Source organism: Andrographis paniculata, unplaced genomic scaffold (assembly GCF_009805555.1).
Source record: "Andrographis paniculata isolate CXL003 unplaced genomic scaffold, ASM980555v1 Contig59END, whole genome shotgun sequence".
NCBI lineage: Eukaryota > Viridiplantae > Streptophyta > Magnoliopsida > Lamiales > Acanthaceae > Andrographis > Andrographis paniculata.
In genome coordinates, this window is record NW_026137594.1 from 4,616,119 (window position 1) to 4,637,626 (window position 21,508).

Consider the following 21,508-nt stretch of genomic DNA (forward strand, 5'->3'; position numbering starts at 1 on the left):
CTTAACAGCGACAGCCGAGTTTGCAAAACATGCGAGCTCCTGGGATCTCAGCGCCAGAATAATCCACACCATTCACGGTGAGAAATTCACATGGATTTACCCATCGGATCGGAGTGGGAGTCCACGGAGCTCCCGAGAACTAATCTGATGGCTCCAGACTTGTCTTTTTAACGACAAGGAAAGGAACAATTATTGATTTACCATCTAAAACAAAATTTAGAAACCATAATACCAAATTAAATTAAATTTCACAAATATATTTAGAATGTGTAAAAATTTCCATCATTACTGTTGCAAAATCCTATCCTAGTATACATGAATTGCAGGTTCTTTTTGAAGGAAACTAGTAAGTATATTATTAGTTGGGGTGGGATGGGATGGGATGGGGTGGGGTGGTTACGTAGAGAGACAAACAACCGGCCGGCCATTCATTAATTTTGTGGAAAATCATATAAAGGAAAGATTAATTTGCTGTAAAGTGTCCTTTCGAAAATTGAAGTGTCGACAGCAGCAACAGCCCCTCTGATCTGATCTGATCTGGACTGGAGAGTTGGGCTAACTCAGAAAAGAGGTCTCTATCTCTAACCTAAATCGATCTTTTTGAGTCAATGATTTTATTTTATTTTAGTTTTTTAGGGTTGTTTTCTGATGATGATCATATCATGAGGTTGATAGTTTAATTGGGAGGAGATAAAAGAACAATCTTTTGTTTCAGCAAATATAAATCCCAAGTGCCAAGATATTAGTAGTTAGTATTAGTAATATCACTTTGAACTCTTGAAACATACACATATATATATATATGATATGTATTTAAATTGTTTATAATTTATTTCATACTTTGTTCTGATGTGATGAATGGATCCATCATTCACTACTTTTTTTTATTTAATTGTTGGCACGAGTATTACCATTTTGGGGAAGTGAGATGACGGGGGAACTCTTGACGAATCTGAGCCGTTGATAAAATGGACGGTCGTGATTTTGTTTGGCGTCGGGGTCTCCAAGAAAACACGACGAGTTACTGTTGTTGACGATGATTAGCCTCTGTTCAGTGGGGAATTATTTACGATTATTATTATTATAAACAACACTGATGAGTCAGGCATGTGTTTATTCTACTTTCAGTATTGCTTATATTTATTATCTCACGCACAGACACAGACACAGACACAGAGAGGAGAGAATCCACCCTCCTCCTGAGATAGATCGCGAGGGATCGATCGAAAATGGTTGCTTCTAGTTCCATGCGTCTGTCTGTCCTAATGACTATGTTTTATATTTGTCACATGATGCTTTTTGACTGTAGCAAGTAATTATTTCGTGGAATGAGAATGTTTCCCACCTTTCCTTTTTGTTCCTGTAAAATTGTTCTTACAATCTCGTTTCGGTAATTCTCGAAAAGTTGGTAGGGTCTCTGTCCATTTATTGCTTCGATTTTGGGTGTGGATTCTGATTTGCATTCTTCCCATACAAGAAAATCGAATTAATAATTCCCATTTGACTTCATTTCTTCGCAATTTTTGAGTTTTCCTTTGTTGTTGTTCTCTTTTACGACAAACAAAGGTTGGATTGTTGATTGATGTTTATCGGTGTTGGTGTTTTACGCCTGGCCTAGGGTTTTGAAGCTGTTGTATTGTTTTTTTTGTTATTGAAGTTCTACCGTATTCGAGAAGATTCTGGGCGGTGTTCGGGTGTTGGAAACCCTAATTGGATTGGAAATTTGGAATTGCGTTTTTAAGGGATGTCGCAGCCGACTTACTTTCCGTTGAGGTGGGAAAGCACCGGCGATCAATGGTGGTACGCTTCGCCGATCGATTGGGCGGCGGCGAACGGGCACTACGATCTGGTTCAGGAGCTCCTCCGCCTCGACGGCAACCATCTCATAAAGCTGACGTCGCTGCGGAGAATCCGGCGGCTGGAGACCGTGTGGGACGACGAAGAGCAGTTCCACAACGTCGCTAAGAACCGATCCGACGTGGCGAGGAGATTGCTATCGGAGTGCGAGACGAGGAAGGGGAAAAACTCCTTGATTGGGGCTGGCTATGGCGGATGGCTTCTGTACACCGCTGCGTCGGCGGGGGACGTGAGTTTTGTGCGGGAATTGCTGAAGAGGGACCCGCTGCTGGTGTTTGGGGAGGGCGAGTATGGCGTCACCGACATACTATACGCCGCCGCCCGGAGCAAGGACTCGGAGGTCTTCAAGGTGGTTCTCGATTTCGCCGCCTCCCCCAGGCTTTCCAATTCGCCGTGCGCGGCGGCGATTCCCGCCGGGTATAAGCTAGAGATAATGAACAGAGCACTCCATGCCGCCGCCAGAGGCGGCAATCTGAAATTGCTGAAGGAGCTTCTCAGCGACTGCTCCGACGACGCCTTGGCTTATCGTGACGTCCACGGCGCCACCGTCTTGCACGCCGCCGCCGCCCGCGGCCAGGTTGAGGTCAGAACCATTTTTTTCTACTACTGTCTTGTTCCTATGTTTTTGTATATTATCAGTCTCTGTACATACCATTTGATGAACTACTTAGAAATCGTTAGCGTTTAGTTTCAGAACCTCTCATTAGTTAAGATTACATACATTGTTCAGAATTCTACAGTGTTTATGATAGACATTATGTATCGAAATTCTGCAGGTGGTTAAGGAGCTAGCATCGTCGGAGATAATCGAATCGAAGGACAGCAAAGGCAACACGGCGTTGCACATCGCAGCTCACCGGGGACACTTACCCGTCGTCGAAATGCTGATCCTCGCATCGCCCCGATTAATCGACGCCAAAAACAATGCCGGCGAAACATTTCTACACTCGGTGATCACCGGATTCCAAACCTCCGGTTTCCAAAGATTGGACCGCCAAGTTAAGCTTCTCAAGCATTTGCTTGGCGAGAGCCTATTCAGCATTGAAGAGATCATAAACACCCAAAACGTCGAAGGGCAAACCCCGCTTCATCTAGCCATCATCGGAAACATCCATTCCGATCTTGTCCAACTGCTGATGAGCGTTAGCTGCATCGACGTCAACATCCGCGACACAGACGGAATGACTCCGCTCGACATCCTCAGACAACGCCCGCACTCTGCCTCCGCAGATTTATTAACAAAACAGCTGATATCCGCAGGCGGGATCTTCACCTCACGGGACTACACGGCGAGGAAAGTTATCGCGTCCCACATAAAAAGGCAGAGTATGGGAAACAGTCCAGGGACCTCCTTCAGAATCAGCGATGTTGAAATATTCCTCTACACCGGCATCGAGAATGTGTCCGATGGCGCGCACAGCGTTGCTCTCAGCGTTTGCTCCCCCGAATTGAGTCAGCACGGATCGAACATGGGAGCCCACAGTCCGAGAAGATCCAAAAAGCTCCGATCAGCGGCGCATAAGCTAAAATGCTTCCTCCCGTGGCTTAAGACGAAAGCCAAACCTTCGGACAGGCTCAAGAAATTGGCGGACAGGAGTTCGATCGAACAAGTTCATGTCCCCTTAAGACAACGTTACTTGAAGCCGTCGCCGCTCCCTAACAACAAGCGAGCGCTTTCTGTCAGCAGCAGCAGCCAGCCGAGCCCGACGGCGAAGAAGAAACTAGCGGCGGGGATGACGCACGGTGTCATGAAGGCTGTTATGATTCGTCAGAGATCGCGCTCGAATTCATTCTCTAAATTGTCTTTATCTTCGCAGAGTTCGGTGGATGCAGGGCCGATAGAGTGCGGCGATTTTGCCAAGGCTTCGAGCTCGACTACCGCTGATGTCGGGAGAAGTTCGACTCACCGGCCCTCTTCGATTAGCAAAAGGTCGATGAATCAGTACCTGTGCTTTGGCGGCGGCCCGTGCCAGCATATCGAACCGGCCTATGCTGCTGCCGAACCCCAGCCTTACGACGTCTACGAACGGTCTGTTCTATCAGCCGCCTGATTTAAAAAATGGACGGATGGGGTCTGTACAAAAATGTTTAAGGTTGCTAGTCTTGGAAGAAACTTTCGTCTTATGGCAGGCAATGGTTGGGTTGGGTTAGGTTAGGTTCTTATTTTTTGATGAGGTGCAATTTCATTCATTATCATTATGCTTCGGATTATATTGTAGTATGAATATGAGGATGATGATGATGATTGATGAATCCTACTACTTCACCTAGCTCTTGTTTGTTAATGGCTGCCATTTTTTTGTTTATTGCAATAACTAATATTTATGTCTCCTCTTTTTAGTTGTGCACTGTTCGATTCTTTCAATGACGACTGTTAGGCGTGCGGTCTGGTCTATTTATGCTTTTTAGTTTTTTGTGGCCAGTGGTACTAATTATTAATTACTTACCATGCTTTCTTTTTTTTTTTTTTGCTTTAATTGTACTTATGACTATGGATAGTGGTTGGTTCGTGCTACTTATTACGCAACTGACCATTTGTGGTTACAAATACTATCAATTGCATTGCTCCCTTATCTAATTTACGAAAGCCCACAATATTGAGGCCCAAATTAGTTGGGGCCTAAATGTTTATGTTATTAATCTTGGAAATACCCCATCACTATCGGAAGATGGACTTATGAATTGTGAGTATTGTTTTAATGTAAGTCAAACGAATGACTTTCTTGGAAGGGAACCTCGACACAGCGTGGCTTTCACGACTAAGTATTATTATTATTATTTGTTTTTGATATTAAAATTCGATTAAAACAAATTAATTAATTCATACATCATGATGGGGCTATCTTGACTTTGTCAAAATCATATGTAAACATCCAAATCCAACATCTTCAAACATGGAAACTTGTAAAAGCAATCATTTAATTTGATATTTCTTGAGAATTACATATCCGAAAAGATAAGGTATAAAAAATTATTATTGGAAGAAGAAGAAGAAGAAGTCAAAGCAGAGAGAAGGGAAGGGAAGCAAGTGCCAATTAAATGAGAGTTAATTTTCCCGGAAATAAATGCGGCTTTTGATAAGATACAATATAGAATATACAATAGTACTGCTACTGACTGCATCATATTGTTGACTCTAATAAATTTATTTAAGAGTGGAATCCTCCTTCTAAGTCATAATTGTACAATTGCCCCGACATGTGAATTTTGTTCAACGCTCGTTTCTTTCTTTACGTCGACATTGTACTTGAATTTGGTCAAAACTCATCCAATATAAATTAGGTGCACACTGACACATGCAATGCAACGGAGTATCAAATTAAAACGGAATGTATTTTCAAATAATGAAATAATTAGGCAGCCAGTTGAAGTATAGACACAGCTTTCGACTATTTTTGTACATAGTTGGCCGGGCAGCCTACATTTGACCACACACTTACAGACAGACAGACAGACAGAAAGGCAGTGGAATAGAATCGTGAAAGAAATTAATGTTGTTTTAGTGATGATGAGAATCTGGACACAAAGTGAGTTTTGATTTGTAATTGTAATTGTAATTGTAATTGTAACGGCTACCAGAAGAATAAGTCTCAACCGCCGTATATGATATATATATATATATAAATAAGGATCCTTCCCTTCCTTCCTTCCTTCCGGCCAGGGCCAGCAAATTAATGCCGTCATTAAGTCATCATAACATTAACAGTTGATTTAATAATGGCTAGTCAACGTCTTGTACTCTGTTTGTTTAGCAGCAACTTTGGATGGGTGTCCTTGCCTTGCTTACTTGTACTCAATTTAACACTTTGCCGCTGTGTTTCTTCTCATGTTTGAATTTTGAATGGAAATTTGAATAGTAAAAATTTTGAATTTAAATAGTTGTACGATAGAATATAAATAAGTGTTGATGTGATATTTTAAATGTAAAATTAATTTTTAAAATAATATATAAAATAAAAAATAGATATTTGATGTGACATTTTTTAAAAAAAATTTTAATAAATAATAAATTTTTAGCCAAATTCCTCAAACAAACACACCCTGCATTTATCATTATCTAATATTAATAGGAAATTATAATAATATTTTATTAGTTTTTATATAATTAGTTATATGATATTTTTAAAATAAATTTAATATATATTATTAAAAAAATTAAATATATATTTAAATATTTTAAAATTTATATTACAATAAAAAAAAAGCAACTTCCACTAAATTTCCTAACTTTATATTTAAATTCTTATTTTCTCTCTATATACTAATTTCTTCTTCTTTACTTATTATTATTGTAAATTTGTTCTTTTTTCACTTTCTGCTTATCTAAAATTTCTATAACATTTTTATTTAATTTAATTTTTTTTAATCTCTATATATAAACCCTAAGGGGTTTTTGGTACAAGAATATTGTGATAGAGAAATGAAAATATTCTCATTTTTCTTAGTTTGATTCACACAAAGAATTGAAAGTTGAAAAATGAGTTATTTTTTATTCTCCAATTTTATTTATGTCATATATATGCAAAAAAATAGAGAGAGTTCAATGTGCTTTTATTTATTTAATTTTTTACACAATTTTTAGGATTTAGGATGTTTGGAAAACAGGTTTTCGAGGAGCTTTTAAACTAGTCAAAAAACTAATTCAGGTGTTTGATAAATTAATTTTTTGAAATATCTTATTGGCCAAAAAAAAATAATTTTTGAAATGCTATATGACCAATATTTTGGAAAAGTTTTTTTTTTATTTAATTTTTTTTATTCCTTATTTGTCTTTAAAATATTATTATTTATTTCAACATACATATAAATATATTTTCTACTGCAATAATTATAAATTATTTTAATATAATATTTATTAAATTATAATTTTATTTGTAAATTATATATATTTATTAAAATAAAATAAAAACATAAATATTATTATTTTGTTTTTATATTAAAATTAAATAAAATAGAATAAATTTATTAAAAATTATAAATATAATTAATTAATCAATAATTAATATAATAAATATATACAAAAAATTTATTATTTTATATTTTACATCATTTTTAATAAAAAATATTCATATTTCTTAATAAAAACATATACTATTATTTTTCTCACATCTAAAATTAATAATAATAAAAAATATTTCATAACACATTCGTAATTTCAAATAACTAATAACCAAATTTTTAAAATTTTAAAACTAAAAAAACACAATTAAATTTTTTTTATACAAACAGCTAATTGAATCAACTACTCAAACAGCTAATTGAACCAACTAAATGTTAACACCTAAAAGCTATCAGCTGATTGCCAAACACACCCTTACTTTGTGTTTATTTGTTATTTTTTCTTACTATTATTTTATTATTTTATAATTTTTATATTATACAAATTTAATGAAATATAAATTAATATTAAAATAAATTATCAAATAAAAAATATAACTAAAAAATAAAATGAATTTTTTTTTATCTAATTTATTAATTTTTAATGACTGTTTCAATTAGCAATATAGTGTATTCTCTTTATGTATTGTATTTTTATATTTTTCAACTTGAATTCCTTTTTTTAACAAACAAAAAAATCAATTCATATTCTCTACAATTTTATTCTCTATTATAATTTCTCTACATTTAACTTCACTTTCTTATTATAATATATATATATATACATATTTATCGAAACGTAATCTATAAATATTACAAAGTAATTAATATATATATATATAATTGTAGCCTTAAAAATATGAACATTTGTTTGAAAATATATTTTCTTATATAAAAGTACAGATTTATACTTAATTTTGTCAAATTAAAAAATATATTAATATAATTCTTAAAGTAATGAATATATAATTCCAACAATTTATACAAAATATTAGTTAATTTATACAAAAATATATAAAATAAAGACTAAACGTCCAATTATTTATTTGAAAAAATATATATTTTTTTATTTTAATATATAAAAAGTACGAATAACAACGAGCTTATGTACTGTTAAGAAATAAGTTTGTGACCGTGAAACTATGAGTTCTAACTCTTGACACCTCTGGAACTTGCTTGTCTCATATGATTCGTTTTGTGTAGAATTTAGTTTACAAATTGTTAAATTCGATCGAAAATTTACTTAAAACGCATTTGAAAAGTAACGATTGGGAGTTTTAAATTATAAAAAATTAATAATATTAAATTTCATGACAAATATATATATATATATATTTTATTGGTCTCGGATTGAATATAGTATGAGCAAAATAATAAATAAATCTTTTAAATACTCTAGTAGATTATTATTTGATTTATAAAAAAAGTATATAAAGGGAAATGAAAAAATATAAACATTTATCTATAAATTTTTATTTCCCTATGTGCAATGTACAGAAAAAAAAAATATTATTTAGAGTGTCGAATCAAAATGTCTGACTATTGAAAAAACTTTAATGATATAAATCTATAATATGTTATCATAATCCAAAAAAATTGATAAATAATGTATTTGTTTTGTGAAATTGTTAAAAAGAAATTTTATATGAGATATAGAGAATTGTATAATAATATAATTACAATGAATATGTATAAAATATATTTTTTTTTTTTAAAAAAAAATATATATATATACATGTGTTTTAAGAAAAAGAACACATTTGATTTTAAAGATTTACTCCCTTAATTCTCATTGTCACTATTATTTTGCTATCAAAGATTATAGTAATAATTATAATTCTTACGAATCGTCATCATTTTGTGAAAAATAAATAATATATTTAAGAATTTCTTTTTATATTTAGTAGATAAAAATGTAAATACAATATTATTTGGAGTGTAAAATAGGAAGTGTATAGGTAAAAAAGTATAAAGTTTATAAATAGGGAGTTAAAAATAAAAATAAATTTAGGAATAGAGACTCACAAGGAATATAATTTGTGAATTGGGGATTTAAAGAGAATTAACTGATAAAAGAATATACTCTCCCGTTCCATAAAAAAATATCCATTTGTTTTTTGTACGTAATTTTAGAAATATTAGTATTATATTAGGATATAGTATGAATAAAGTAGAAATGACTAAAATAACCTTATTAGTATGTGTGATATAAAGGTAACGACATTTGTGTAATATATTGTAAGTTGTAAAGGTATTTGTAATATTAAGTAGATAGTACAATTACTAAAAAAAAGAAATGGATACTTTATTATGAGACGGACTAAAATGAAAAAATGGATATTTTGTTATGGGACAGAGAGAGTATGCAATATGAATATCATTATTTTGTTTCATAGAGAATAATTTTTTTTTTATAATAAAAATATGTTTGTTTATTTATAATTATCATAAACTAAAAGATATAAAGTTTTATATGTAGATAAATAAAAAAGGAAAAGATAAATTAAATAGTTTTGAGTGGGTCTTATATGATGTACGATGTTATATATTATGTAGTTAATTAGATTGATTTATATTTGTCAAGTATATTTTGATTCAATTAATTTTATCCAAAATAAAAAGTGTCAATTGCTATAGGACAAATGAAAAAAAAAAAAAAATTGTCAATTAACATAGGATTGGGAGAGTATTATTATATAGCTTATATTAAAAATTTTATATTTTCTTATAAAATTACTATATGTTAATTATAAATAGATATATAGTTTTTATTTCTTTAAGTTATATAAATTTTTGGGTGTGATTATTTAGTGAAATTATTTAAGGAGATTGTTTTTTACATGTATAGAAAATTATGTAAATAATATAAAATAATGAATATATATAATATATTAATTTTTTTTTTAAAAAAAGACTATTCTTGAAATTTGCCAAGAAAAACACACCTTCTTTTACAAAATAATATTTTATTAGAATATGATTGATAATTTTTTATTGTATAAATATTACTAATACATTATTTATTCAATCCAATTTTCAGTTTACATTTTTGAAGTTGTAAAGAAAACACAGTATCTTCTCCATTGACTAAAGTCAACAAAGAAGGAAGATACGTGCATAAGTAATTTTCTGGGAAATCCAATCTGTCATACATTAGACGATAACATTTATTTCAAGTAGCCCTCAATGTGGTGTGTTTATAATAATATTAATATATATATATGTTAGTTAAGGTGTTGGTATAATTACGAAATCAAATAAAATAGGCTGATTGATATATGAGAATGAGACGGAGAGTCTGTTGTCCTATGCAATATATATTTATTGATCCCTCCCTGACCCTGGCCTTGTCAATTAAAAATAAATTAATTACAGATATGAATTAGTTGGAAGCAGTTTCCATTTGGTTTACATGCATATATATATATATAATAGTAATAATCATTTATTCATTCATTCCTCTGGTGGAATAGGATGGGATATTATATATATATATATATATATTAAATTAATTTGCCGAATTGTTACTATGGACTCATTATATAAGAAACTATCGAAAAAAGTCAATGAATCCATCCACCTAACCTCACCAATGTAATTAAATATTAAGTATATTCACATACACATATAATACAGATTCTTGTGCAGCTGTGTTTTATTCTTTGGGCAGTTCCCAGATGGGCACTGATAATTCCAACTCCCCAGTTTAGTAATCAATTTTAGTCATGAAATTATACGAAGGTTCGAGGAAGGAAGGAGGGTAGGTTCAGTTCAAAAACAGCTATATTGTTTAAGGGAGTAGAAAAATCTTCAACATGTCGTCTGTCTAAATATAATGATCTTAAAAGTCAAACAAAAACGTTGGCCATCAAATCAAATCAATTTGTCCTTTTCTTCACACATGGGCTGGGCTGGGCTGTATGTGTATTACTTATGAATTACTACTACTACTTTAATTAATTAACTGCAAATACTATAAAATACTACTACTACTACTTCTCTACTCTACTTGTATAGGATAACCAAGCACGTTGTAGTCGTCGTCGTCCCACAACTTGCATAATTAATTAATTATATTAATTGAATTAATAATAATAATAATAATAATCATCTCAGAGTGAGAGGGAGAGAGAGAGAGAGAGTAAGTAGTACGTTTTGTTTAGTTTATATAAAGAAGGCAAGGGTGGGTTGCTGCTGCTGCAGCCTGCTCATTCATACACGCACACACACAGAGATTATCGTTCATAATCTCTTCCCTTCCATTTCATTTCTGACCAAATTAATTAAACCCTCTTCGTCTTCCTCCACCTCTACATACAAACATACATAGTTGAGCAGAGCCTGAGCCAGAGCCAGAGCCGGCCATGGGAACTCAAGGCTCGGATAATGCTTACAGCAACTTTACCGACTCCAAGTCCAAGAACGATGACAATCATAACATTGTGAGCCTTTCTCTCTCTCTCTCTCGACACTTCCTTCATACTTGCATCTTGTTTCTGTTTACATACACACACACACATAGTAGTAGTCAGTTAGTTACTTTTACTTAGTGTTTGTGGCTGTTTCAATTTGGCGATAATGGAGGGACGACTCGACGGACTGACGAGTGTTTCATTCTACTGTCTGTTTGATGAAACAATTAGTAATTATATTCTATTCTGTTGTTGTGCGGATGGATGGAAGAATGGGTTAATTGTTCTACGTGGGTGTCGATTGACAATTTGGTGCAAGCATTTATTTAGATGACTGGAAATGATGAAAGCTATACAATTAATCTGAAAAATCACATTTTACAGAAAGAAAGTTGCACGAAGCATCTCTGGAAACCACTAAGTTAAAAACAACACTACATATTTATTTATGTCATTATGTGTGCGTTGCAGACGGATCTCCGGACCGAAGAAGAAAAGAAAATCGATGCATGGTTGCCAATCACTTCATCAAGAAACGCAAAATGGTGGTACTCAGCTTTCCACAATGTCACCGCCATGGTTGGGGCCGGCGTCCTCAGTCTCCCTTATGCCATGTCTCACCTAGGATGGTAATTCATTCATTCATTCAATTCTTCTTCTTTCTTTATTTTTACCATAAGATTGGATTAGTTAGTCTGAATCGAACAACTTCTCTGCTAAACAGGGGTCCTGGTGTAACAGTAATGATCATATCATGGATCATCACTCTATACACACTCTGGCAAATGGTAGAGATGCATGAAATGGTACCCGGAAAGCGTTTCGACAGATACCATGAGCTCGGGCAGCATGCTTTTGGCGAAAAGCTTGGCCTCTACATTGTGGTGCCTCAGCAGCTGATTGTTGAAGTTGGAGTCGACATTGTTTACATGGTGACCGGAGGAAAATCACTCAAGAAGTTCCACGATGTCGTCTGCCCAGAATGCAAAGACATCAAGCTTACATATTTCATCATGATCTTCGCCTCCGTCCACTTCGTCCTCTCCCATCTCCCCAACTTCAATTCCATCTCCGGCGTCTCTTTGGCTGCAGCAATCATGTCATTGAGGTAGTACATACAAACAAAACATACATATATGTACACACATATATTATTCAAGAACACACACTAATTTGTGCAATCCTCTTACGCTGTTTTATGAAGCTATTCTACCATTGCTTGGGGGGCCTCCGCTGACAAAGGGGTGAAAGAAAATGTGGACTATGGCTATCCATCTTCGACCACTACTGGCACTGTTTTCAACTTCTTCAATGCTTTGGGAGATGTGGCGTTCGCCTACGCCGGCCACAACGTGGTGCTGGAAATCCAAGCAACAATTCCTTCGTCGCCAGAGAAGCCTTCGAAGGTGCCTATGTGGAGAGGTGTCATTGTTGCTTATATTGTTGTCGCCCTCTGCTACTTCCCAGTGGCTTTTGTTGGCTATTGGATGTTCGGAAACTCTGTTGATGACAACATACTCCAGACATTGAACAAGCCATCGTGGCTTATCGCCATGGCTAACATGTTTGTGGTGATTCATGTTATCGGAAGTTATCAGGTAAACTAAGTCTGAATGGATACATTACATATAACAGAATAATTCTTCAAGTTTTTTAATATTTTGATTGTTTCTTGGACCTACACAGATCTATGCAATGCCTGTTTTCGACATGATAGAAACTGTCCTAGTGAAGAAACTGAGGTTCAAGCCTACTTGGTATCTACGATTTATTTCACGGAACATCTACGTGGGTAAGAACATGCATTAGCTGCTTCATTTTCTTCTTTCTTTCTAGTTTTTTTTTTTAAAAAAATCGGCACTAATTTTGTATGCTTGACCTGATTTTCAGGACTGACAATGTTTGTTGCCATTACCTTCCCTTTCTTTGGGGGCCTTTTGGGGTTCTTCGGAGGATTCGCTTTCGCGCCGACCACATACTTTGTAAGCATATCGAACACATTCTTGCATTTTAATTTCTAAAACAGAATGAGATAACATAAGAGGGCTAATCCATTCATTCCTACAGCTTCCTTGTATCATGTGGCTTGCCATTTACAAACCAAGGAGATTCAGCCTGTCTTGGACCACTAACTGGGTAAAGTTTTTCAAATGCAGCTTCAAATGATGTACTAATTCTGAAACTTAGTTGTCATTATCTGAATTGCTTTTGTTTTGCTCTTGTGTATTCAGATTTGCATCATTCTTGGGGTTATTTTGATGATTGTAGCACCGATTGGAGGGCTACGGACGATCATACTTCAGGCGAAAACGTATAACTTCTACTCATAAATGCCTATCTCAGAGCAGAGATGGGAACTTAATGTCCAGTCTAGTTTTCATATCATAGGAAGAAGCATAAGAATATGGGCTATTCTTCTACGTGCAAATAGTTGAGCAGTGGCTATTGTTCAGCGAAAGGGTTTTCGAAGAAACAATTGTGCAAGATGGACATGTTAATAGTTTGCAAGGAAAGATTTTATGACAATCCATGAAGACATTGATTGAGAAACCAGATAGATAGATAGCCTTGATTGCTGTTTCTAAATATGTGTGTGTGTGTGTACACTTGTGCTTCGGTATTTCAATTTCCCTTGTATTTGCATTCACTTGGTGAATGAAATTGAAATAAAATTAGAGACTCAGCTTCAGCATGTTTTACTACAACCTCCGCAAAAACGTATGGATGTTTTAATTCTGAAAACAAAGAAATGATGCTAGATTATAACTGGCAAATGAGTTGTGTATGTCAAGAAGTGCATAAAAAGACAAGGGGGTGAATATGCACAATCACAACTTTTTCTTTAGTTTGGAATCTCGGCTAATTAAACAAAACAAAACAAAACAAAACCAGCAGTTCTCTTTATCATCAATGCCAGCATACTGATATCATCTCAGCAGTGAAAATTTCTATGAACTTGTTGTCGTATGATGATAACATCGATGGCCAGTGAACATGTTTATTGCTACTTAAAAGGACAAAATCTTGCCACTATTCATGTCTCAACTTGTTCTTGATATGAGAATCAACCATTTCTAGTTTAGTTGTCTTGTTCATTTTGTTATTTCCATTCCATAATGGAAAAAGAAGCTGTAACCGGTGACAATCCATCTCTTCCTTACTCGACACCGATGGAGGGGAACACTTACCGCCCAACTAAAGTAACTCTTTATCACCATTTCCTCATTACCAAAACTATACATATAGCCATTTCCTGAATTTGCTCTTCTTGTGCTTTTTTTTTTTTTTTGCAGGAGACGTACAGATCGTTGGAGCAGAAAGCAATAGATGATTGGCTTCCAATTACTTCTTCAAGAAATGCAAAATGGTGGTACTCTGCTTTCCACAATGTTACAGCCATGGTTGGAGCAGGTGTCCTCAGTCTCCCTTATGCCATGGCAGCTCTTGGATGGTAAACAGCAGCTACCATTACATTCGAATTCATTTTCATTACCATCCATATCTTGATGATTCCGTAATCAATTTAGGGGGCCGGGAGTCATTATTCTCATCCTGTCATGGATCATTACCTTATACACCTTATGGCAAATGGTCGAAATGCATGAGATGGTTCCCGGGAAACGTTTTGATAGATACCACGAACTCGGGCAGCACGCCTTTGGCGAAAAGCTAGGCCTCTACATCGTAGTGCCTCAACAACTGATAGTCGAAGTCGGTGTCAACATAGTTTACATGGTCACCGGTGGCAAGTCGCTCGAGAAAGTCCACAAAACCGTATGCGGGGGCTGCAAGAACATCAGAACTACTTACTTCATAATGATATTTGCTTCTGTCCATTTCGTCCTCTCCCATCTTCCCAACTTCAATTCAATCTCCGGCGTGTCGCTGGCTGCTGCTGTTATGTCGTTAACGTAAGTTCATCACTGACTTTCGACAGATATATAAATCTTCGCAAAAAGAACCTTAACACAATGCACGTAAAGCACGCAGGTACTCGACTATTGCATGGACTGCTTCTCTCCACAAAGGCGTGCAAAAGGGCGTCGAATACGGATATCCAGCCAGTAGCAAAGTAGGGACAGTCTTCGACTTTTTCACTGCATTGGGAGATGTTGCCTTTGCCTATGCTGGACATAATGTGGTGTTGGAGATTCAAGCAACGATTCCTTCGACCCCGGAGAAACCTTCGAAGAAGCCAATGTGGAAAGGAGTGCTTGTAGCCTACTTTGTCGTCGCCCTCTGCTACTTCCCCGTTGCGCTTATTGGTTACCGGATGTTCGGAAACCAAGTGGAAGACAACATTCTTATCTCCTTAGAAAAGCCTAAATGGCTCATAGCAGCTGCTAATATGTTTGTGGTGATCCATGTCATTGGAAGCTATCAGGTTCATTTCTAAAGACTGACTTTGGCTTTTTTCTTTGCACCAAGTTGTTGGATTTATTTACTTTGACATATAATGAGTCTTGATTTGATAACATGCATGTAGATCTACGCTATGCCGGTTTTTGACATGATTGAAACTTTATTGGTGAAAAAGATGCGGTTCAAGCCGAGCACCATGCTTCGTTTCATCTCGCGCAACATATATGTTGGTTAGTGAACTTTCTTGGCTTGGGTTGTTTTCTACTATGGAATGAATACTCTTTTTAACACTTGTAGTTTTTCAGCATTCACTATGTTCATAGCCATACTTTTCCCCTTCTTTGGTGGCCTTCTTGGGTTTTTCGGAGGGTTCGCTTTCGCCCCAACAACGTACTTTGTAAGTCATAGGCTGTATGTATATATGCATCCCATTTTCTTTCTTGGTTAGCCATAGAAACAAAGGTTTGATAAATGAGTGCAAGTGTTTACCGATCAGGCTTGTTTTCCCTTTGTTTCAGCTTCCATGTATCATGTGGCTAGCAGTCTACAAGCCAAAAAGATTTAGCTTATCTTGGTTCACTAATTGGGTAAGTAAAGTTGTCTTGTCTTGTGATGTTCTTCCATTCCATTTTATCGATTCAATCTAATTTCCGGGTGCTGCTACAGATTTGCATCTTTCTTGGGGTCATGCTAATGATGGTGTCATCAATTGGAGGCCTAAGGAATATAATACTGCAGGCAAAAACCTACAAGATGTTCCCATAACTATGGATGCTGACATCCAACCAGAGATGGATATATAAATAAGAACAAATACCCCAAGCCAACACGAATCAATCACAAACTTAAGAACTTATATCCTCTTTTGTAATTTGTAGCAAGTATTTCCTTTTTCAGATGATGTTTTCGTTTCCATCATATTATTTTTATTTACAAAGCAGACGCTCTGTAATGTATACGAGTTTCAGTCCAAGATTATGAATAACCACCTAAGGTTTGAATGCATAAACACCATACACTTACTTTGATTTTTAGTAACCAGCCAGCCAGAGCATATAAAGGTTATGGTAATGAAGCACATTTATCACTCTCTCCATATTACAGTGGTACATTTCAAGCAGCAGCCAAACATTAATCCAGGAAGCAATAACCAACCATTCTGCATTATATCTACACCCTTCACCACTTCTATTTTTACTCTTTTTTTTTTTTTTTTTTCTTTTTCTTTCTTTCTCTAAATTTCTAATATTTTTTCATTTTTTTGGGGGGTTTTAATCTTACATAGGATGTTCATACATTGCAACTTTATAACCATCCGTTCTGGAGTACATAACTATAGAGACTAATCAATCTCTCCTTCCTCGACATCTTCCGTGGCTTTGTTGTTGTCATTGTCATTGTCATTGTCGGGTTCACCACTCAGGAGTGATAGTGGTGGTGCTGCTGCTGGAGGCTCAACTTCCTCCTCATCCTCGTCCTCTTTCATGTACAATCCAAGTTGTTCCAAGGGATTACTGCCCCTGAATTTGAAACTCCCAAATCCATCCTGCGATTCATCTGGGCTAATATCATCTTCTACATAACACGGAAGCTGCTCGGGAGCAGAAGCACTAAGCATCTCCAGGTCTTCAAGAAACCGGGAGTTCTCATTGATTTCAACAGTCTTCTCCATCTTCATGGGAAGAAAATTCAAGTACATTAATAATAAATGCTTATGATGGTGATTAATATGGACTTTTAAGCTTTGATGTAAACATACCTTCAGCAACTTTTCTCTAGCCGCCTCTCTCTCAAGCTCTCTCCTTCGTTTGGCCTCAGCTGCAGCTTCCGCTTCAGCTTGCCTCCGAGCATCCTCAGCAGCTCTTGCTTCTGCTTGCAATCTAGCCTTCTCTGCTTAATTGGTAATATAAATTGTTTGAAACTGTTCTCGACATGATTATCAATTATGAGTAAATAAAGCCATTTATTTATTGGCACCTCTCTTTTTAAGATTCTCGAGTTCCTCTCTTTCACGTCGCAGTCTTTCTGGATCAGTTTTCTCATCCTGATAACCGTCCGGGATAAAAGCCATAAGTCAAGTTGCAGCTAAGCTAAATAACTTGAGGCTCAGTAAAGTTACAGCATATTCAAATGTAACCAACCTGGCCGAGTGTTTTCTCCCGAGCCTTTAAGATTGTATCTGCAAAACGGTTCTTCAAAAGAGCTGCCCTATACAATTTGTCTGGGGAGACCTGCCTTTCAGTTTGTGCACTCTCGCCTAATATGTCCAATGATGAAACATCATGCATAAATAAATGCAAGGCAGCCAATGCATTAATTCCGTTCCTTACCATCCAGTAGACCATCGCCATCACTCGAGTGTGACTTCTGTTGCGAAATCTGATCAGGCTGACTTGACCCAGAAATTGGTTCTGCAAACAATGGAACTGTCATAATGTTGTTATGCCAAAACAAATTCCCGACTAATCCCTCAGACAATGCTTATAAGAAAACCCATTAAGCAAATAATTATCAGTTACCATGTCCATTGACTAGATCATCTTTGTCTTGATCTTTATCGGATATTGTCTGATCCACATCATCCTGAAACACAACATGCATATAAAACCTGACAGGTTAGATTAAAATCCAACGACTCAAGGGAATTCCAGTAAAGTTTAATAGATGGGATGAGGTGGTGGACAGAGAAGGGGATAATATTGTACAGTTTTGCAAATTATACCTGCAATTGCTTTGCAGGTGATAAATCTTTGGAGCATTCAGATCCTCCATCAGAGTCTGGACCTACAGGATTGAAAACCTCAGTAAATTTTAGAGAATAATTTAACAGTTAATAGACCATAAAGAAATTACATTGGCGGCACGAAGGAAAGAGAACCCATGCTGTGTTTAAAAAGCTACACTGCCTTATTTAAGAACAGTAACATAACTGAGATAAGGATTTTCCTTTCCTCACTACTCTTAAGCAAAAAAATCCATAGATACATGAAAGTATCTTTAGCCCAGAGCAATTCAGATGAGAGAACCTCTAACTAATGAAATTTTCTATCATGACACCCTACTTAAAAAATCACCATATAAATAGCTAGATATAAGAATTGATTATGAATGAGTTTAAAATAATGAATTTAGTGCACAGGCATCAGAAGTCATGGAAGCATCATAAAGGTGGAGATAGATCCCCAATAGTGAAACTAAAATATAATCCCGCAATTTGCTTTGCAGCAGATATTAAAGGTCAAAGTACCAAGGTTGCTGCAAGGAGACACTGTGAACCAAAATTGATGTTTAAGAGCCCAAGGAATCAAGTCACTTGCAACACTTGCTACCTAAATATGCAAATGGAGCATCAAATATAAGCTGATTATCATGAATGCAGATTCACCTGCTTCATTATATTCTTCAGCTCTTCCCCCTGCATCTTTACCAACCAAATCTGGAGGATTACTGGTGACAGGAGCCTCATTCCCCCCAATATCAACATCCTCATCCATAGGATTATTTCCTGAAATTAGACAAAATAACTTGCATCAGGTTGGACAAAGTACAGAAAAATACGCTAGGGCACAATGAAAATTCAAGTAGAACCTTTGTCAATTTGTAGTGAGGAATTGCTGAGACCTGATACATTAGGCAGCTGGAACATATGAAAAATATGACACTGTCAGCAATGGCCACGCCCGGTAATCATAGTGGATACTGCATATCATGAATCTTCAATAAATGACAAAACTAAGAACCAAATAATAAACTACCTCGATCTCGCATGCCTCAGATTTGGCAAGGTTTTTCTCCTTGTCCTTTAAATGCTCATCTAACAGCTTTCGTAAAGTAAACAGGGTTTCATCCGAAAGATCGTCAATATCGATTTCAATCTCATCCTCTCCACCATTACCACCATTTGAAGTTTGTGCTTTCAAAAATTCAATGATGCTGTCCGGCAGATCCACAAGCAAATTTTCCAATTCAGTCCCCAATTTCTGCTTCTCTTCCTCTGTCATCTTTGGCTTAATGGGTTCTTGCAGCACTTCATGCTGTACTGGACTAAGCTTCCTTTTTTTTGCAGGGGCCAATGGCTTAGCTATTTCAGTTTCCTCAGGAATTGCTGATCTTTCAGGCATTGACTGGGATGTTGTATTTACTACAAGTTTCTTCTCTATAGCTTTCCATCTCAATTCAAAAAACTTACTCATTGTATCAGCAATAACATGGACATCAGTCCCAGGGGGATTATACGTCTTTGCATTGGAAAAAGTAAGCCTGACATCAGCTAGAAAATCTAACGGGCTTGAGTATTTCCCTGATGAGAGTTTGCCCTTTATGGTCCCAAGATCCATAGGATTCTTAATAATATCATAGTAATCAGGTATGTTCAATTTTACCACATCAACAGGGGTGTTAAACACCCAAGCATATTGCTGTGACATCAACTTCTTCAACAAACTTTCACACTGCTTAAGCAAACCTGCATTAGCATTCTCGTGTCTCGCATGATTAGCAACTGACTCAAATCTTCCTGTTATACCGCGGGACCATGCACGCCCACCCTTTTTCCCTGGCCCAGGACCCAATGCAGCAGGCTTCTTCAAATTACCCAGTTGTGCCCCTTTCCTTTGGCTGTTGTTACAACTGAGTATATCACTAGAAGATGACTTCGTAATAGCACTAACCCTTTTTTCCTTTCGTGACTCAACTTTGCTTTGAAGAAGTCGAATCTGCTCGAGCTCTGATGTCAAGCGTAGCACCAAATTCTTTCTTTCAAATGTCGACAGCTTGGACAATGGTATAGTTTGTATGGGTACAGCAAAACCATCTCTTGATGCAGAATTCAAATCAACCCATTTCCTCATGGGTGCTGAAGAATCCTCGGTCGAATCAATGTGGCCTGAGCTACCTGATCCCTCGGATTCATAATGTGGGGCAAAAGTAGCAGAATACCCAGGTGGGAATCTATCCTTCTTAGCCATCAGAATAGTCTCTGTCTACTAAATCAGATTATTGTACCCCCTAATGCAATCAATTGAACTCTGCATAAACCATAGTGGAAAATTTTGCATTCATGTCCTCTCTCCAATCTCTAAAACGTGTAGAAGATGGAATCATTGGGGGATTTCATATCCATAAATTATACTGTAATTTTAAATTTACTTTCTGCTATTTAGTTCAGTTTCAACTTCGGAAATTAGTGAAATTATCTGGTCCATACTAAAATTTTCAAATTGAGACAAATAAACAAAATCATTAATCTTAAAGCAGCAATTCCTTTAGGGGGGTATAGCCCCAAAATCCAAATCTGCCCACTTAATTCACGCTCTCTTCAAAAACCCAAATTTACACTCATAGAACATCGTTTCTACAAGAAAAACTAATAAAATTCACCATTAATAAAAAGTTAAACCCAAGCGCAGTTACCTTGATACAATTCCAATCCTCAGATATCCAAACAATCCACAGCAGCTAAAACCCGCCTCGAAAAAACAGTTTCTATTAACTTCCAGTTACAACAAGAACCAAACTCAAGAAACCCTAATGTAACAGCTAACAGCCGAAACCAAAAAGAAAACCCTAGATGTATAATTCAAAATCCCGAGCTCCAATCGAGATTAATTAAAAAAAATCGAGGAGACTAGATGTAGAAAGATACAGTAGCTCAAACCCAAGAATTCACAAATTCAGGCAAACAAGACGAAGCTACTCAAAACGAAAGCGCCCAACGAAAGTGCTGCCCGAAGCCTCCAAACGCCAACACAAGTGTGAGCAGAGAAAATTATTTCCAAGAGAGAGAGAGAAAGCGCGTTCGACCTTTTTGTAGAGAGAGAAAGATTGTGGAAGTAGCGGGACTGGATCGCTAGTCTTTTAGTTATAAGAACCGTGTGAAAAAAATCTAGACCGCACAAATCGGCAATCGTTCGATCCAACGGCTGATGTAGTGTATAGATTGTCAGCCGCAAGATCTGGATCTGAATAATAATAATAATAATAACAGTTAGAGTAATAAA

At 35.9% G+C, this 21,508-nt stretch overlaps 4 protein-coding genes across 9 annotated transcripts; 3 read left to right on the top strand and 1 right to left on the bottom strand.

The window, feature by feature from the left end:
* Nucleotides 1-553: 553 nt before the first annotated feature.
* On the top strand, nt 554-4,191 carry LOC127258253 (uncharacterized). Of its 3 annotated transcripts, none has more exons than XM_051285036.1 (3): nt 554-571; nt 1,658-2,440; nt 2,634-4,191. In XM_051285036.1, the coding sequence occupies exons 2-3, from the start codon at nt 1,745-1,747 to the stop codon at nt 3,906-3,908; spliced, it is 1,971 nt and encodes a 656-aa protein (XP_051140993.1). In that variant the 5' UTR covers nt 554-571; nt 1,658-1,744; the 3' UTR covers nt 3,909-4,191. The 3 variants fall into 3 exon arrangements, with proteins under 3 accessions (XP_051140993.1, XP_051140992.1, XP_051140989.1); XM_051285035.1 differs by lacking the exon at nt 554-571 and adding an exon at nt 903-1,105; XM_051285032.1 differs by lacking the exon at nt 554-571 and adding an exon at nt 1,124-1,232.
* Nucleotides 4,192-10,915: 6,724 nt separating this feature from the next.
* Nucleotides 10,916-13,846, top strand: LOC127257785 (lysine histidine transporter 1-like). The gene is made up of 8 exons (XM_051284250.1): nt 10,916-11,177; nt 11,619-11,776; nt 11,872-12,255; nt 12,352-12,745; nt 12,834-12,939; nt 13,038-13,129; nt 13,215-13,283; nt 13,379-13,846. Exons 1-8 carry the CDS (start codon nt 11,100-11,102, stop codon nt 13,475-13,477), a joined length of 1,380 nt encoding a protein of 459 aa, XP_051140207.1. The 5' UTR covers nt 10,916-11,099; the 3' UTR covers nt 13,478-13,846.
* A 117-nt stretch (nt 13,847-13,963) lies between these two features.
* Nucleotides 13,964-16,285, top strand: LOC127257784 (lysine histidine transporter 1-like). The gene is made up of 8 exons (XM_051284249.1): nt 13,964-14,347; nt 14,441-14,598; nt 14,675-15,058; nt 15,138-15,531; nt 15,634-15,739; nt 15,815-15,906; nt 16,028-16,096; nt 16,176-16,285. Exons 1-8 carry the CDS (start codon nt 14,264-14,266, stop codon nt 16,272-16,274), a joined length of 1,386 nt encoding a protein of 461 aa, XP_051140206.1. The 5' UTR covers nt 13,964-14,263; the 3' UTR covers nt 16,275-16,285.
* Nucleotides 16,286-16,695: 410 nt separating this feature from the next.
* Nucleotides 16,696-21,354, bottom strand: LOC127257783 (transcription factor GTE8-like). 4 transcript variants are annotated; one of them, XM_051284246.1, is made up of 11 exons: nt 20,922-21,354; nt 19,265-20,536; nt 19,098-19,146; nt 18,895-19,014; nt 18,232-18,293; nt 18,029-18,092; nt 17,840-17,935; nt 17,651-17,766; nt 17,487-17,553; nt 17,269-17,399; nt 16,696-17,181 (listed from the first exon to the last, which is right to left on the bottom strand). In XM_051284246.1, exons 2-11 carry the CDS (start codon nt 20,474-20,476, stop codon nt 16,852-16,854), a joined length of 2,247 nt encoding a protein of 748 aa, XP_051140203.1. In that variant the 5' UTR covers nt 20,477-20,536; nt 20,922-21,354; the 3' UTR covers nt 16,696-16,851. The 4 variants fall into 4 exon arrangements, with proteins under 4 accessions (XP_051140203.1, XP_051140204.1, XP_051140205.1 ...); XM_051284247.1 differs by having other exon boundaries at nt 19,265-20,586; XM_051284248.1 differs by having other exon boundaries at nt 17,840-17,920; nt 19,265-21,354.
* Nucleotides 21,355-21,508: the final 154 nt, after the last annotated feature.

Bases quoted from the DNA above. Each gene is read 5' to 3' on its own strand.
- LOC127257783 (XM_051284246.1), bottom strand. From the start codon at position 20,476: ATGGCTAAGAAGGATAGATTCCCACCTGGGTATTCTGCTACTTTTGCC. The intron at 17,936-18,028 runs GTAACTGATAAT...ACATTATGACAG, and splicing joins TGATCTAGTCAATGGACATG to TTCCATTGTTTGCAGAACCA. The intron at 17,554-17,650 runs GTTGGTTACATT...GACGGTTATCAG, and splicing joins GGGAGAAAACACTCGGCCAG to GATGAGAAAACTGATCCAGA.
- LOC127257785 (XM_051284250.1), top strand. From the start codon at position 11,100: ATGGGAACTCAAGGCTCGGATAATGCTTACAGCAACTTTACCGACTCC. The intron at 13,130-13,214 runs GTAAGCATATCG...TCATTCCTACAG, and splicing joins TCGCGCCGACCACATACTTT to CTTCCTTGTATCATGTGGCT. The intron at 13,284-13,378 runs GTAAAGTTTTTC...TTGTGTATTCAG, and splicing joins TGTCTTGGACCACTAACTGG to ATTTGCATCATTCTTGGGGT.
- LOC127257784 (XM_051284249.1), top strand. From the start codon at position 14,264: ATGGAAAAAGAAGCTGTAACCGGTGACAATCCATCTCTTCCTTACTCG. The intron at 15,059-15,137 runs GTAAGTTCATCA...TAAAGCACGCAG, and splicing joins GCTGCTGTTATGTCGTTAAC to GTACTCGACTATTGCATGGA. The intron at 16,097-16,175 runs GTAAGTAAAGTT...GTGCTGCTACAG, and splicing joins TATCTTGGTTCACTAATTGG to ATTTGCATCTTTCTTGGGGT.
- LOC127258253 (XM_051285036.1), top strand. From the start codon at position 1,745: ATGTCGCAGCCGACTTACTTTCCGTTGAGGTGGGAAAGCACCGGCGAT. The intron at 2,441-2,633 runs GTCAGAACCATT...GAAATTCTGCAG, and splicing joins CCGCCCGCGGCCAGGTTGAG to GTGGTTAAGGAGCTAGCATC.